This window comes from Alosa alosa, chromosome 1, assembly GCF_017589495.1.
Source record: "Alosa alosa isolate M-15738 ecotype Scorff River chromosome 1, AALO_Geno_1.1, whole genome shotgun sequence".
Lineage (NCBI taxonomy): Eukaryota > Metazoa > Chordata > Actinopteri > Clupeiformes > Clupeidae > Alosa > Alosa alosa.
The window spans coordinates 18,242,488-18,258,236 of record NC_063189.1 but is presented as its reverse complement, the minus strand read 5'-3'; the positions used below and the strand labels follow the sequence as shown (position 1 = coordinate 18,258,236).

Below are 15,749 nucleotides of genomic sequence, written 5' to 3'. Positions count from 1 at the left end.
TATTTACAAATACACCCAAACACAGAGCAAAATATGCCATTTCTCAGCCACTCATTTTCTGCAGTAATAGACATTAGCCTGTGTCCCCGTTTTCACTAACATGTATCTCACTGTATTCATCTGAGCTCAGTGTAATTCTTGGTAGTGGGCAGCTCATTGTTGTCTTCTCATGGGGAAGTTGGTGATTAGCCCATACCCCCACACACACACACAACACCCCCTACACCTCAACACTACATCAACACCCCCACCCCCAACTCACTGTCATGCTGTGAGTCCCCACTCGTGCCACTGAGGGGATATTACACTAACGTGACGACACACTGTTTCCCTAGTTTTACAACAGCTAGACAAATCCTTGCAATAGAATAGTACCTAAAACTGTTGGAGGCCACTATCCCTGTTGGAGGCCACTATCCCAAAGTGGTTGTGGGTACAGTTTATATTTATTCATGTGTTCAGTGCAGATTTGAATAAACAAAACCAGCAACTGTACAAATGTATGTTCTCCCACTTCTAAAATGTACTGCGTCTGAACGCTTTCTCTGTTCCTCGGAACCCAAAAGTCTCTGTGTACATGAGTCTCTTTCTTCTTCCTTTTGCCAGCATCCCATGCCCCGATCTTGTTCCTGACAAGCCGTAGCATGCTCTTGTTCTCTCCCCCTCCTCCCCTTGATCTCATTGTGGGTGGCCTGAGAGCAATTGGTGGAAAGTCAGGGCAGCATGAAGACCTTTTCACAACAGCTGCAACACAGAGAGCTACACATGTGCCTGCTTCACTCCCATTCTCAGATATAAGCCCCCTACATTTCATTGCCATTCCAAATTAAAGTGTTTAAAAATCATCAGTGGTAAATATTGCTATGGAACTGCCATGTATAAAAAGGTAATCTTCATGAGTGTTCCCAAATACAAAAAACACATCTAAACTAGTCAGTTGACTAGAAACACACCAGCTCTCTCAACACCAGCTGTCCCCCACAAGTGTAGAGATATTTGTCTTTTAAATGTCGAATGGTCACTTAGGTGAAAAGGAAATAGGTGTTATGGTACAACACTTGGTGCAGGGTATGTTTGGCAAATGCCTATTGCTAGTCAGTAACTTCTTTGGGAAAGAGATACTGGAAAAAGTTTTTCCACCCTAAAAGTTTTTCCCTTTTTGTTATCATCAGGTCCTTAGTCAACATTTAATCCCTGTTCTGCTGTTCCACCATAGCTCTGAGATGACGGACATGGAAAAGATTTTACACCAGTTCCAGGAGTATGAGGTAGCCTTGTAAGGGCTGAGAGCTAAGCGACAACCAAAAATGACCACTATGAGCATACTGCCAACACTAACACACGCACTAATAAGCATGCATAAGCGTAGGACAGAGGCCTATTTTCACTCTTACTGTCTCTCTTGTCTTTCTCGCTCCTCTAAGTTTTGCCTGTGTAGAGAGCTCCATCCCTGACGGGCCTGGTGTGTGTGTTGTGTGTGCCCGGCCGGCTCTTTTATGTACTTACACAGATGGTGAGTGCTCCGGCCCCCATTCTCCTTCTCCCCCCAGATTTAAAAGCCGGAAAGAACGTGATGAATCCCCTAAGAAATCCCCCACCCTTCTTCTTCACTTAGATTCCTGAGAGTTGTAAAAAGGTCCATGGACTAAAGGAGTCCCTTCACCGCCCCAAAATGCCATCCGAAAAGGGCTGCGGATACTCCTGAGAAAGTTTTCTGAAGAGTTTCAGTGGGGCTGAGCAAGAGTTTCCCCGAGTTGGACTCCTTTTTTATGCTCCCCCTCTCTTTTTTTTCCTCCTACTCCCTTCTCTCTCCCTCCCTGACTACCCCTACACACAGATTAGTGTCTCCTCCAGTGCTGAAATCTGAGCCCTGCTCTTCCATTGGCTGGTGCCTCAAGCCATGTGACCAGCAGGCTGGAACTTTGAAAGTGTCTCACCACAGGAGGCTGAGTCAGAGGGAGAATGGCCCTGAGGCAGACGTGGTATGTGTCTGGGCTACAGTATCTCATATCTGTCCAATATCTTGCCTGTGTACAGATCTTTTTCAAAAATTGGCCTACATTCACGTCATGAGTTGAACTGTATGATTACACTAAATTTCTGATCCACACTTTATAACCATTTCTATCCACAAATAAAATATCCAGTGAAATTAACAAATAGATAGATAGATAGATAGATAGATAGATAGATAGATAGATACTTTATTGATCCTCAAGGGGAAATTCAAGAGTAAAGAATCAAATCAAAAGTAAAGAAAGTTAGTGGACTAAATAAAACTATTCATCCCTATATGCTTGCTATTCCAATGACAAAATCACACTTCAAATCATATGAAAGGAGTTTAATCAGACATTGCAGCACTTTCAATATTAATATTCAATACTCTGGCTCACACTGATTACAGTAAAAACAGACAATTTTAGAACAGTGAGAAGAGACTATACATAATACCTTAAATATGAGAAATAAAAAACAGACTGAAACACATGATGGCTTCCACAATCCCTGAGGCACTTGTATTAATCAAGTCAAGGTCAAACAGAACTACCCAAGCCTCTTATTGGCCTGACTTTGCACTAGTTTTTTATTGACTGTCTATGCACAATTTCAACAAAATTTTGCTGCTCTTATTTTTTCATTATTATATGTGCCCTCTTATTTACTTATTTACTTACTTTTTTGTTTACTTGAATGTTATGTTTGTCTGTGGACTTAAAATTGGTAAAATATGTCTGTCTTCACCGTGGGATAGTGAGAAACGTAATTTCGATCTCTTTGTATGTCTGGAACATGTGAAGAAATTGACAATAAAGCTGACTTTGACTTTGACTTTGACTTTGAAATGGAACAAGAGTGAGCTTAATGAGGTGTGACTGGTTGAATACATCTACAGAAACCAATTCTCTCTCTTTCTTTCTCTCTCTGTGTTGCTCCCTCCATTTCTCTACATTTATTATCCACTACCTCTTATCCAAACCATGTTTTTTTTCTCCCCATGTCTTTTCTATCTCTTCTTCCTCACCCTTCTTCGTCCCCTTTTGCCAGTCTTGCCCTGTAAACTGCCACCATGTCACTCTCTACTGGGCTTTGGGGTGCCATCGTAGATGACTCTCTTCATGTTGTCCTCCAGCCAGCGGGAGAAGGCAGACGTGCGTGTGAACACCGACGGCTTCTTGTCCCGGATGCAGCCGAATGGGCCGAAACTCACAATACCGTGCACCTCCCAGGCGCTGGTGCCCTCCGGTTGGCACACGAACGGGCCGCCAGAGTCGCCCTGTGGAGCGGGAGCAGGGAGTGCCATGGAAACGATGTAAACAAACAGCTGCATTTGTGGACGCTACAAAATTGTGAAGGCATTTGGGAGGGTGTAGTCATGGTGCAAGGATAAGGGAGGAAGAGAGAAGGAAGGAGTAGGAGGATGTAGAGAAAAAGGAAATCGCTGGAAGGTTTTAAGAGACGTGGAGAGAAGAGTGACTTGTTGCGGAGGAACATGAAAATGAAGGCAAAGTGGAGCAAAGAAGACAAGTGGAGCAAATACCATCAGATTGATGCAACAGATGCCACACACACACACACACACACACACACACACACACACACACACACACACACACACACACACACACACACACACACACACACACACACACACACACACACACACATATTGATTTTATGCACAATAAAGAAAGAAGCAGGGTCAAGGGGTCATTTCTCAATCCCATTCACCATCTCTAACTCACACATTTCCACATTTATGGAGATGGGTGGAGGAAGAGATAGAAAAAATTTAACCTTTCCATTATTACATAACATACTATGGCTGTCTGAGCAATTCTACTTTAATTGCTTTGATTAAATCTTTAAAAACAACAGGGAACATGACTTCCCAGGGATAATCCCTTTGTTTCCAAGCTGCTCTGTTAAAGGAGATAAAGTAAACAAATATGTACAGGCAGGAAATAAAGCCGTGGCAGGAAAGGATAATCACAACACTTCCTTTTGTTTTTAACTCTGCCAAAATAACTAACAACATGGTGGTTCATGGCTACATCAAACATTCTCTCATTGTTGATCATGGCATGCATGACTGTTTTCTCAAGGTCAGACTAATTAATAAGCAGCGACACTGCCATTGCCTCTCCAAGGGCTTGTTGCTGGCTGGGACGATGCATTCCTGTTTCTCATTAGTGACCAGTAGTGTGTGAAGCTCTAATTGGGAAACTGTCTGTCACACCACCATGACAATGATCATTTTATTTCTCGCTTCTGGCAGACAAAAATCATCGTCAATGCCCCCTCTTATGTAATAGCCCAATTATGAGAGGACTGAAAACTGACCAGTTTACATAATCCAATGTTGCATGACAATGGCCAGTCTTATCTCCCCTCTGCATCCCTTGACTATGGCTGTGGGTATAGCAACTGACTGAAAATGGACTGACATTCCATGGAATACTCTGAGTATACAGTGTATGTGTGTGTGTTTGTGTTTGTGTCAGGGTTGCTTCCTGTTTGCTACCTCAATTGAAATGCGTGAGTGAAATTCAAGAATTGAATTGGAATTTAAGAGCCAGTTTCAATTCAATTCTGGAATTGTGCACAAGCCTGGTTGTGTGTGTGTGTGTGTGTGTGTTTGTGTATTTGTGTGTGTCTGTGTGTGTGTATGTTAATTATATAAACCCTAGGTCAATGATGACCAAATGACATTACTTTAGCCCTACCACCCCAACACCCTGGCATATGTCGACTGTGCCCTGCGTTGTTGCCTCCATACCTGGCATGCTGACTTGAGTTCATCTGGCAGCTCGTAACCAGCACAGATCATGGAGGGCCGGACGCTGTCCCACCAGTACTGGGGTTTGCTGCAGGTGGAGAAGGGCACCACAGGCAGGGGGGCCTGGTTCAGCTTGTCAGCCACCACAGGGAATAGATTACCTGGAGGGGATAGGCAAAAGTGTGTGTGTGTATGTTAAGTAAAATGTATGTGTGCCTGTGATCTTTGGTACGTTCATCTAAAAAGCCCATATAAAGCACTTCGAAGCTAATTTACAGTATGGTGATGGAAAACTTGCAGAAATCCCTCTTAAAATATTTTCAGGGAGCAATGTGTTGTTTGTTCTGCCAAAATAGCCTGAACAAGCACAAGCACTCCAAAAAGCTGCCGTCTACATTTATCCACGTCGATGCACAGTGCCAGAACCGCAGATCACGGGCACATAATGTGCCCCTGAGACTAACACAGGAGGGACTGGCACGAAGAAGACTGGCACAGCCGCTTGGGCAATGTCCATGCCATATTAATGAGGCCAGGTGGCATTTGTGTGCCAAGGGACAGTGGCCTAATTACCACCACACTGAGCCAGATGCCAACCAGAGACCATTTCCCCATTAGAAGGCATGAGATTGACAGGAGTCAAGCTTCAGTCCAGAGATTGGAATGCTCAGTGTGTCTGGATGTTGACAGTGGAGGACATCTCTGTCTGTGCACTATGGATTCTTAAGACTGAAATAGTTTGTTTAATTACCAGGATTTTATTGGAGAGGCTTTCGAACCACGTTATGGGTTGATATCAGTGGAGAAACATGCAGTCATAAATCTGAAATAAAATGCACACTGTGCAATCCATACTGTATATTGTGCATTGCAGGAGAATGTCTTCCAATAAATCCCAGTTGAGCTGGGCCATTAATGTGTACAACAATTACCAGCAAAAAACATGTGTTAACTCTTTAGGGTTTTTAACACATGTCCAAGAACAATCCTGTTGAACAGTTTGACAAATGTATCGCAGGTAATGTAATTGGTTTCTAAATAATAATAAAAAATGGTCATCAGGCATATTTGGCCTTATCTGAGACAGAAAATCTAAAGGAATAATTGAGTTGATATGGGAATGGGTATTTTTAGGTTGAATGCATCAACTGGAGCTTGCCACTGACCTTTCTCATCACCCCAGCCAGTGACAAAGCATGTCTTGCCAGCGGGCAGTACGAAATCAGGATTGGGCAGGCACACAGGGCTGACCTCTCGTGTCATGTTAACGGGCTTGGCCAAATGCACCAGGGCAATGTCGTTGGTGATGTCGGTGTTGTCCTGGGGGTAGACAAAGCCCTCGTGGGAAACCAGAGCATCCACGGTCACACACTGCTCAGTGGGGCCGTCCAAGCTGGAGTTGATGTGGTGCTTGCCCATGCACATCCGCCAAAAGCCTGGCTTATTGAAGGGCCTGGGTACGGACACAGGGAAGGATACGGTAGTTAGGAGATATTAAAATGGCAGCAGACTAACAGAATGTTAGTAGAAATAGACGACTGCTAAGAAATGAAGGGAGAGGTAGTGCGGATGAAAGGAATATACTGTATATTATATAAATCAAGCACAGAGTAGAGACCAACGTCAGAGGTGCATATCTGCATTGATGTGTACGCAGAAAATAGACAGAAGGAAAAAAAGAAAGAAAGTAAGCGATAGCAGGGAGAATGAAAGAAAGTAACCGATAGCAGGGAGAATGAAACTCACGCCATGATGCAGTGGGCAGCAGTAAGAACCCACTCCTCATGAATGAGGGAGCCTCCGCACACATGCTGATGTGGCAACAGTGCTGCCGATGGAGTCGCCTGGAGGAGACACGCAGTCAGGCAGAGAGAGGGTTCATAACAGGGAAACGTCATAACATGTATCAAACAGAATATAGAATAGACACAGAGACTTCTGGCGCATATCATCACAGATGTAGAGCTGAGATATTATTCAATATAGCAACACACACATACACACACACACACACACACACACACACACTGGTCTTACCTGCATCGACACTTGCCAAGGCCAGGAGTGTGGTTCAGCCTCAATCCCATTCACCACTCTGGTCACAGACATGTTAGGGCTCACAGCAGGCACTCCACACTTCTCAGGCCATGCTATCAGAGATACAGATGTTACGCACTGATGGAAAATGTTTCATAACATAGCATGTAGTTGTTTTACTAATTGTTGATATCACTACAAACGCAACAAATGATTACAGTAATAGTGGTAAAGCTTATGTATCCTGGATTTTATCATTTGATTCTGCTAGATGGAATGTGAACAGAAGACTTGTGTGGACTGATAACTATTGTCTCAGTATTTGAAGAGAGATGGTAACTGCCAGCTCCTCTGCTTGATGCAGTACTGTTGGCCTAGTTTCAAGCTGTCACTGCTCTGTACATCACAGGTTGTATCGTTGAAGAGAGTTAGCGCTGTCACACAAGCAGCTAAGTGTGGCACAGTTTCTTAATGTGATGGAGCTGTCTTTCTAGAACACTTGAAATGTGAAGGTTTATTGTACACAAGAAACATGTACGAAACTATGTTATATTTGTGGTACAAGTTTCAGCCAACTTGCCTTGACAGATACACGTTCTTTTTCTTGTCGCCCATTATACCCATTATACCCTCTATGTGTATCACTCAATCTCTCTTACCTCTTTTTCTATCATTCTATCTCTCTTTTCTTTTTTTCTATCACTCTATCTCTCTTACCTCTTTTCTAGTACTTGCTTATCAATTACCACATTTTCTACCCCCGAGATACATACACTCTCCTCCTTTTCCTCTATCACTTCACCCCCCCATTCCCGTCACTCTCACTCTGAGACTGTGCCATGGAACAGATGGCCTGAGCTGGACCTGCTGTTCTGATTTGACAAGTGTGCCAGAGTGTTTTACAGTTTGGGGAGACAGGCAGCAGCTCACAGGCTCTAATGAGGGGTGTGTTGTGCTCTGAGATCTCTATGTGCTGCCACTAGCTATATCGGATCTTTATTTTGGACAGTCCTACAGTATGTTCTACTGTCCTGTGTTCAAAGCATTTACAACCTGATCGTGCTTGTGCTGCCACTAGCTATATCGGATCTTTATTTTGGACAGTCCTACAGTATGTTCTACTGTCCTGTGTTCAAAGCATTTACAACCTGATCATGCTTGTACTGTTACATCACATTATCTTACATCACAATCTGGGTCTTCCACAACGTGAACGTCATGTCTGTGTGCATAAAGGTTCACCACCGTTTGTAAACTCACTAATGACAATGTCGTCCCAAGGGTTAGGTGGAGGTGGAGGCAAGGTGGGGATGATGGCAGGATCGGTGGTCCAGTATCCACGGAAACCCTTCTCTTGGGTATCACCATTGGTGAAGAAACGGACTATTGCCGTGTCTCCAGTAACCGTGGTTGTGGATGGTGGTGCAAAGCCACAGTGTTTACCTGATGGAGGAGACAGATGCAGATGTATAGATTAGTAGGCCATTTGGAAGGGACCTTCATGACCAAAGTATTTTGAATGGATGAAGAGGTTAATTTGTTTGAGCTCAAAACAGAGGTTTTCACTTACTAAAATATACAATAGGTTATTCATGCATCCATAAACAGTACACATTTCACAACAATATGGAACATACAGCACATTGCAGATTAAAAGCTGCAGCATTACCAATGGATTTCCCATCTGCGCTGAAGATCTCTACATAGTCCACACATTGGCCAAGCTGACTGACGCCCTGCACTTCAAAGTGGGTGAAGGTGATGTGGACAGACTTGGCCGCGGGGATGGAGATCCGCCAGGTGCACACACTTCGGTTATGGTAGTCGCCGCTGGGCCAGTTTGGAGACTTCAGCTCCCCTTGCTGAGTACTGAAGTGACCTCCACATCCAACCAGACCTGAGAGGTGGTGAAGAGAAGGCAACAGATGTATGGATTGATAGATGTATACAATATGATAGATAGAACACCCTGTATTAAACAAGAGCTTGTTTACATGCATGGTTTGTGTCAGTATTCTGTGGTACATCCCTTAATACTGTAATTTCACAACTATTATCCGCGGCTTACACATTGATTTTGCAAAATTTCTTCAGCTATGAGGTTAATACACGGGGGCAGTTAATATGGTATTAATGTGGTGTTGTTTCTTTTAACTTGCATAAAACACTGTCCTGCGGCTCATACACAATGCGGCTAATACACAAGAAATTAATGTATGTAATTATAGATAGAAGGCCAAAAGGGAGTGTCAGACTCACTCTCCACTTGGGTGGGATCCACCACTTCGTAGTGGGCCATGAAGCCAGTGTCCACAATCCGGTTATTTGAGGAGAAGGTCACATTCAGGGTCTCACCCACAGTGACTATAGCCTGAGGAACAGTTCCAATGCCACAATGGTTGCCTGGGAAAGAAATACATTTATTTCCTTTAGTGCACCACAATGACAATGACATTTTGTAGACTTTTAATAATTATACTTTTTAGTTAGATGTGGTATGCAAATAGAAAAATCAAACCTCACACTATTTCTACAAAATATTCTTGGTTTCATAAAAGTTATTTTTTACATAGGCAGTGTTGGAAATATACAAGAAAACATTTCAATGATCACTTAATTGTACTGGTAGTGCTCAGAAGTTATCATAAAAATGGAAATTCTGTGAAAAATGTCTTGTTTCTTCTAGGCTCTGCAATTGGAAATGGCAAACTCATCAGGAAGAACGCAAAGAGAATGCTAGCCATTGTTCGACAGCGATGTTGGACACATAGCACTTCCACTTGCGGGCGCGCGCACACACACACACACACACACACACACACACACACACACACACCACATACCCATTGAGCCCAGCTGGTCACTGAGGGTGACTTTGTCATTCATGCACAGTAGGCTCTCCTCCAGGGAGAAGTTGGCGAAGCGCAGGTGGATGAGTTTGCCAGCAGGGGCTCGGATGTGCCACTGGCACTGGGCACCGCTGCCATAGTTATCAGGATGATTCATGGTGGCCAGGGTGCCACTCGTGCTGTTCAGGTACTTGGCCCCACCACAGCCAGAGGCTGTGGAGAGAAGGGAGATAGAGAAATGGATGAAGAGAGAGAGAGAGAGAGAGAGAGAGAGAGAGAGAGAGAGAGAGAGGAGAGAGAGATAACAGGAGAGAAAGCACACGGAAAGTGTGACAGAGGCAAACAGAAACGGGGTAATAAACATGTACACAATGTTTATGTGGGGTCAGATAAATAGCTATATAGCTAAAAATAGCTGAAAGAGGGCAAAAAGTTTACCCCAAACCATAAAGCCAGATGGGCATTTTAATAACCTTAAGTGTCCTTTTTTGTCCTTTGGTGGGTGTGTGTGTATGTGCATGTGCGTGTGTGTGTGTGTGTGTGTGTGTGTGTGTGTGTGTGTGTGTGTATGGGTGTATGTGTATGTGTGTGTGAGTATGAGTGGGTGGGTGTGCTTGTGTGTGCACATGTTTGCCAGTGCATTATTGTAGCTGAACTCACTGTTCTCCTCATAGATCTTCCTGCGGATGACATTCTCCATCCAGGGGATGTAGGCTGAGGCGCGGGTGAACACACTCGGCTTCTTGTCCATAATGCAACCGATGGGCCCGAAGCTGGTGATCCCGTGAACTTCCCAGGGGGCCGTGGGGTTGTCCTGGCAAACCAGGGGTCCACCAGAGTCTCCCTGCAATGCAGGTTAAGAGATTGCTCAAAACTTCTTAAAAAAAAAAAAACTATTCTCCTGCACTACGCAATGTTTCAACCTTGGGCTGATCCCGTGGGGAGTGTGGGAGAGCAGCTTAATCAGCAGGGGGAAGAGAAACTGATGGAGAGAGGCGTTTTCCTCAAGGACTCGCCATGGGCAGCCCGTTCTCCAGCACCTGCCCCAGCGTGTGCAATGATTTTCAATGTCACGCTCTAGCACAGTGAAAAATGCTCCTGAAGAGTGAAAGCACCACGCTCTTTTGAATGCCAGGGGCAAAGACATGAGCCATAGGGGGTGAGAAGGCTGGCATACCTGGCACACAGACTTGAGCTCGTCAGGTTTGGTGTAGCCACAGCAGATCATGGAGGGCTTCACCTGGAACCACCAGTAGTCCATGCGCTTGCAGGTCTCATAGGGAACCACAGGTAGCGCCACCTGGTTGAGCGTCTCTGATGGCTTGGCCGTCGCAGGGTTGCCTGGGAGTGTGAAGGGCACAGAATTAGGTGATGGGGCTGATGGGAACACTTCATGAGACCCCAAGGGGAGTTCAAATGATTTTGGGCCATTCTCATCAAATAACACTCACAATGAAAAAAGTTTTTCTTGACAAGCTACGGTGGAATGGTCATGATGACCTTCTCTCCTTTACAAACAGCAGAGGGCGCTCTGACTTCATTTCTCTTGAACACATCAAGGCTACTACTGAAAGCCCTGTTGAGATGACCACTACACACGCTCCTGTTTCCAGCACCTATATAGCTCACCAATGGCCAATAAAAACAATGACTGGTCTGACATTCACTGACTGGCCTCTAGTGCCTCTCTATTTCACTGGGCACACATGAATAGAGACCAAGCACGGAACAGCAGCAGAGATTTCCTGGAAGTGAGCAGAGACAGATGGATCCCAACGAACACCCCCTGGAGCATTTATGTTTGGGAAGAGGGCCTCGCTTCACAGAGCCCAGACAGCAGGGCTTCTTAATTACATGGCCTCAGGCCCCTTCCCTACGGGTCCGTGTGACAACAGAGGTTTGTTTTTCCATCCTTCTACGCAGGCTCTCCGCATCTACCTGCCTCTCCTCCTGTCTGCCTCACTGTCTCAGATAGGGACAACACAGTTTGTGTTGTTTCCTTTTTTTATTTGTTGCGCAATATGTGTTGAAATAAATAACACAACTTGCGTTGAAAACAACACATCTTGAGTTGTTTTTTTAACACATCTCTGTGTCCAGATAGGGACACATTCGTTTTAACAGTGTAGGATTTCACTTAGACAATATTACCTCTGCTACTCGGAATCTGGGTTCAGTAGCTCTCAGAGACACACTACAGAGTTGGTATAATGTATTTAGAGAGGCAGTACAGGGTGATTGGTCACTAACCCTTCTCATCGCCCCAGCCGCTGGCGTAGCACTTCTTGGCCGCGGGCAGAACCTCCTCCAGGGAGGGCAAGCATGCAAAGTCGATTTGGACAGTCGGAGTGACCTCGCCATCCAGCCGCATCAGGGCCACGTCGAACTCCACGGTGGGCACATCCGGGTACTTGAAGCCCTCGTGTCGGTAGATGCCCTGAACGCCCAAACAAAGCTCGCTCGGTTCTTCAAGGGTGAGGTTGTGTTTGCCCATGCATATGCGCCAGCGCTGAAGCTCATCCGCATACCTGCAATGAGAGACACATACTATAGACACACATACACAATGTACTGTCATTTCAAAATAATATTTATATAAATGATGTCACCTAAGTATATGTATATTTGTATCATATCAGTTTTATGTTTGACATTTCATTTACGTTATACGCATGATATCAAATATCAAGATAAAAAAATAGTCCGACCAAAATAACAATCATATAGCCTACATACATATGCTATCATACACCCACATCCAACACACTCCAGGCCATCACTATCCCTATCACCCTGTAGTGTGTGGAAGGTCCATCTCAGCAATGTGTCTGTGTGCTGTGCCGTTTCTTTAAAAAGGCTCATTCCCATGCAGGTGTGTCCATTATGCCCCTGCCTGAAATGAGCCCAGGCTTGCATACAGGCCCAGCCACTGGCAGCCCAATACAATCAAGCTGCCTGTCAGAAATATGGAAATGGGCCTCTGCCCAAGATGACAGGACACATTTTTTAACTCGACTCAAAGTCTTCCCGTATGACAGGAACAAAAAAGGCAGACAGTTTTTTCTGTCTCCTGTTTGAGGGAGTATAGCAAAAAGGGGCGGCGTGTTAAAGATGGGAGACATTTCCTCCTGGTGCATTTTGGGAAGCATCTCCTTATAAACATGCTCGATAGATACTCTGCTGGAAGATCACAGAGAGCAGACATATTGATGCTGTCACAGAGAGCTGTAGCTCAGTTGGTCTGGAAATGAGCTAGTAGATGTTCACCTTGTGTCAGATTTCTGACTTTGATGGCATAGACCTGGGGGAAGCATATATTTGAGGTGAGTCAAGGTGCCGGCACAAAATTGCAATCTCTTCTCCTCTCATTTTCAGTGGCATCTGTCATAAAACATCTTTATGTCTCCTTACTGAAAAGGAAAGTATTTTGCTGCTTTTTTTGCACATCGATCTCTAATTCACTGTAATTGTTAGTATCAGAGTAGTGTAGTAATAATGCTGTCCAAAATGTGACAAAAAGACATATTCTCAGAAAAAAAAACCTAGTTTGAAAAGTGTCCGTAACATGAGGGATAACTGAAAAGGCAGACAAGTGGCTTATAAAGCGAGGTGTCACCTGATGAAACAGTGTGCCGCGGTCATGACCCAGTTCTTATGGATCAGAGTTCCTCCGCAGGTGTGGGAGAAACTGGGCTCAGGCCGACTCTCTGGCCAAACCTTTGGGAAGAAATGTGTACATCTTGATTGTAAATCTGCTGTCTGTGAAGTGAATATTTACATATCCTTGGTGCCTGTGAATTATTCTACATTAATAAAATAATGAAAACATAAAATGTGCATTTTAAAGATTTTAAAAAGGCTTACAAACATGCCTTTTTTAAATTTAGTCTATTCATTTGTCACTGTTTTAGACCAAATTAAAAGTGTTTAATATACTTTTCTGAAGCTGGCATTTTGGAAATAACCTGAAACTTATAAATTAAACATATATATTGTCTCATGGTTTTTATATGTGTATAAATCTCATGAGACTGGTGAAACAGTGCCTGATGTGTATTTAGTTTGTGCACCAGGAAAAAAGCACCATTCAGCTGTTTTGAGACATGCTATCCATTTACTGTATCCTGTCATCAGTGCAACAATTATTTTTTCAATTAACAAAACTTAAAACAAACTGCACAGACCACCTTTTTACAGACCATATGCTGGAATGGTTAGCCAAGGAGTGTGGTTGGTTAGCCAAATGCTAATGGTTAGCCAAGGAGTGTGGTTGGTTAGCCAAATGCTAATGGTTAGCCAGAGAATACAGATGTCTTTTCCCCACTATAGTTTCGCCCTTGCATCACAGACTAGGGTTTTTAAGACAATGGAGCTTGTGTCTCCAGTCCAAATCTAAATAACATTAAACAAATCGAATTGCTACAAGGAATGACTCTGCCCAGGGAAGACTCCACTACCCCTAATTTGCAATAAAATGATGGGCAAGCAAACTTTTACCCTTGTGATCACATAAAGGAGGAGGAGAGATGGATGGAGAGATGGAAAAGAAAGAGATAGAGAGACACAGACACAGAGAGAGAGAGAGAGAGAGAGAGAGAGAGAGAGAGAGAGAGAGAGAGAGAGATGCTGAGAGACAGTGACAGGTAGGCAGTAAAATACTGGTTGCAGTGAACTGATTATTTTGGATAACATTTATCCCAGTGAGCCTCTTCAGCTCATTTGATCACACCTCTCAGAGTCAAGGAGGAATTAGTGCCACATTATGATGAGCTATAAAAGCTTACATGTCATCACACATACACACACACATACACACACACACACACACACACACACACACACACACACACACACACACACACACAGGCACACACACACACACACACACACACACACACACACACACACACACACACACACACACACACACACACACACACACACACACACACACACACACACACACACACACACACACACACACACACACACACACACACACACACACACACACAGTGACAGAGGAAAGAGAGAGAGGAGAACAAATCCGACAACCTATAACCATAATATTTTATAATGGCGCACTCAATTTAGGCTGACTTAATTGCATTGACAACTTTGCATGATGGCTGATTTAATGATGTTTCGCATCAATATAAAGTGAGATATGAGTGGGTGGGGAGGAGAAAAAAAAACACCAGGTGATGAAACGTTGGAGTATTGGCCTCAATGCATCCAGCTTGTCACACCTGTGTGTGTGCTTGCATTAATCTGGCTTGGGCCAGTATGGTCACAAATCAATGAATATAACGACGCAGCATGACAGCTGATACATGCTGACCATGTGCAACTACACACAATAAAGCAATCTGCATTACTTAATGCTATGCAAATTATATTGTTTTATACATACACTATAGTGTCACCATTACTGTAAATACTGATGTGTTAGTGTAGTTGGCACTGTAGCACAACATGTAGTAAACAGGTACTGTATATATGTATAGTAACTGGTGTATATGTGCAGTAATGTGTAGTAATGTAATATCTATTTCAAAGGTGTTATTTCTGTCATTTTTCCCACTCTGTTTGTCCATCCATTGTTCACGTACCTGCAGGGACACCTGCCATGGCCAGGAGTGGGCTTTGGCTGGCTCTCCGTTCACAATGCGGGTGGTGACCAGGGGAGGGATCTGGGGTTTGCCACAGGTCTCAGGCCAGTCTAGAGCCATAGAGAGCACAGAGGAAGGAGATCAGGCAAAGATCCTGACTAATCCAACGTCAGCCATGTACAATTTAGGTCTAGGTATAGAGGCTGTAGATATATACACAGTGTAGATGGGGGCAGCTGTAGGTGAAAGAGCTACATTAGTCCAGTGTCATCCAGGGATTTGACATGAATTGCATGTTCTGGCCCTGGCACCATCTCCATAACTCATCTGCTACAAGGTGCCTAAACACAGGGACAGAGCTGGCTTTGTGAGCCCATTTCCCCATGTGGCTGGGGACATGCATGTGTGTGGTAGTTTTACTGCAACTATAATCCTAGAAGGAAGGCATATTTTGGCAGCATGTAATTGGAC

General features: G+C 44.1%; 2 protein-coding genes across 2 annotated transcripts in view; both read right to left on the bottom strand.

Moving 5' to 3' along the window:
* Window positions 1-1,773, bottom strand: part of fam13a (family with sequence similarity 13 member A) — a 63,992-nt gene extending 62,219 nt beyond the window's left edge. Inside the window, exon 1 of the mRNA XM_048242314.1 lies at window positions 1,507-1,773. Coding sequence (XP_048098271.1) covers window positions 1,507-1,533 — 27 coding nt within the window. The 5' untranslated portion in view covers window positions 1,534-1,773. The remainder of the gene's footprint in view (window positions 1-1,506) is intronic.
* A 954-nt stretch (window positions 1,774-2,727) lies between these two features.
* zgc:154142 (uncharacterized protein LOC555481 homolog) overlaps window positions 2,728-15,749 on the bottom strand; it is a 27,555-nt gene continuing 14,533 nt past the window's right edge. Inside the window, exons 13-26 of the mRNA XM_048228726.1 lie at window positions 15,279-15,388; window positions 13,283-13,383; window positions 11,917-12,194; window positions 10,844-11,007; window positions 10,327-10,510; window positions 9,661-9,879; window positions 9,077-9,220; window positions 8,487-8,714; window positions 8,078-8,260; window positions 6,818-6,930; window positions 6,527-6,624; window positions 5,947-6,233; window positions 4,781-4,941; window positions 2,728-3,277 (exon numbers count right to left, since the gene is read on the bottom strand). Coding sequence (XP_048084683.1) covers window positions 3,074-3,277; window positions 4,781-4,941; window positions 5,947-6,233; window positions 6,527-6,624; window positions 6,818-6,930; window positions 8,078-8,260; window positions 8,487-8,714; window positions 9,077-9,220; window positions 9,661-9,879; window positions 10,327-10,510; window positions 10,844-11,007; window positions 11,917-12,194; window positions 13,283-13,383; window positions 15,279-15,388 — 2,474 coding nt within the window. The 3' untranslated portion in view covers window positions 2,728-3,073. The remainder of the gene's footprint in view (window positions 3,278-4,780; window positions 4,942-5,946; window positions 6,234-6,526; window positions 6,625-6,817; window positions 6,931-8,077; window positions 8,261-8,486; window positions 8,715-9,076; window positions 9,221-9,660; window positions 9,880-10,326; window positions 10,511-10,843; window positions 11,008-11,916; window positions 12,195-13,282; window positions 13,384-15,278; window positions 15,389-15,749) is intronic.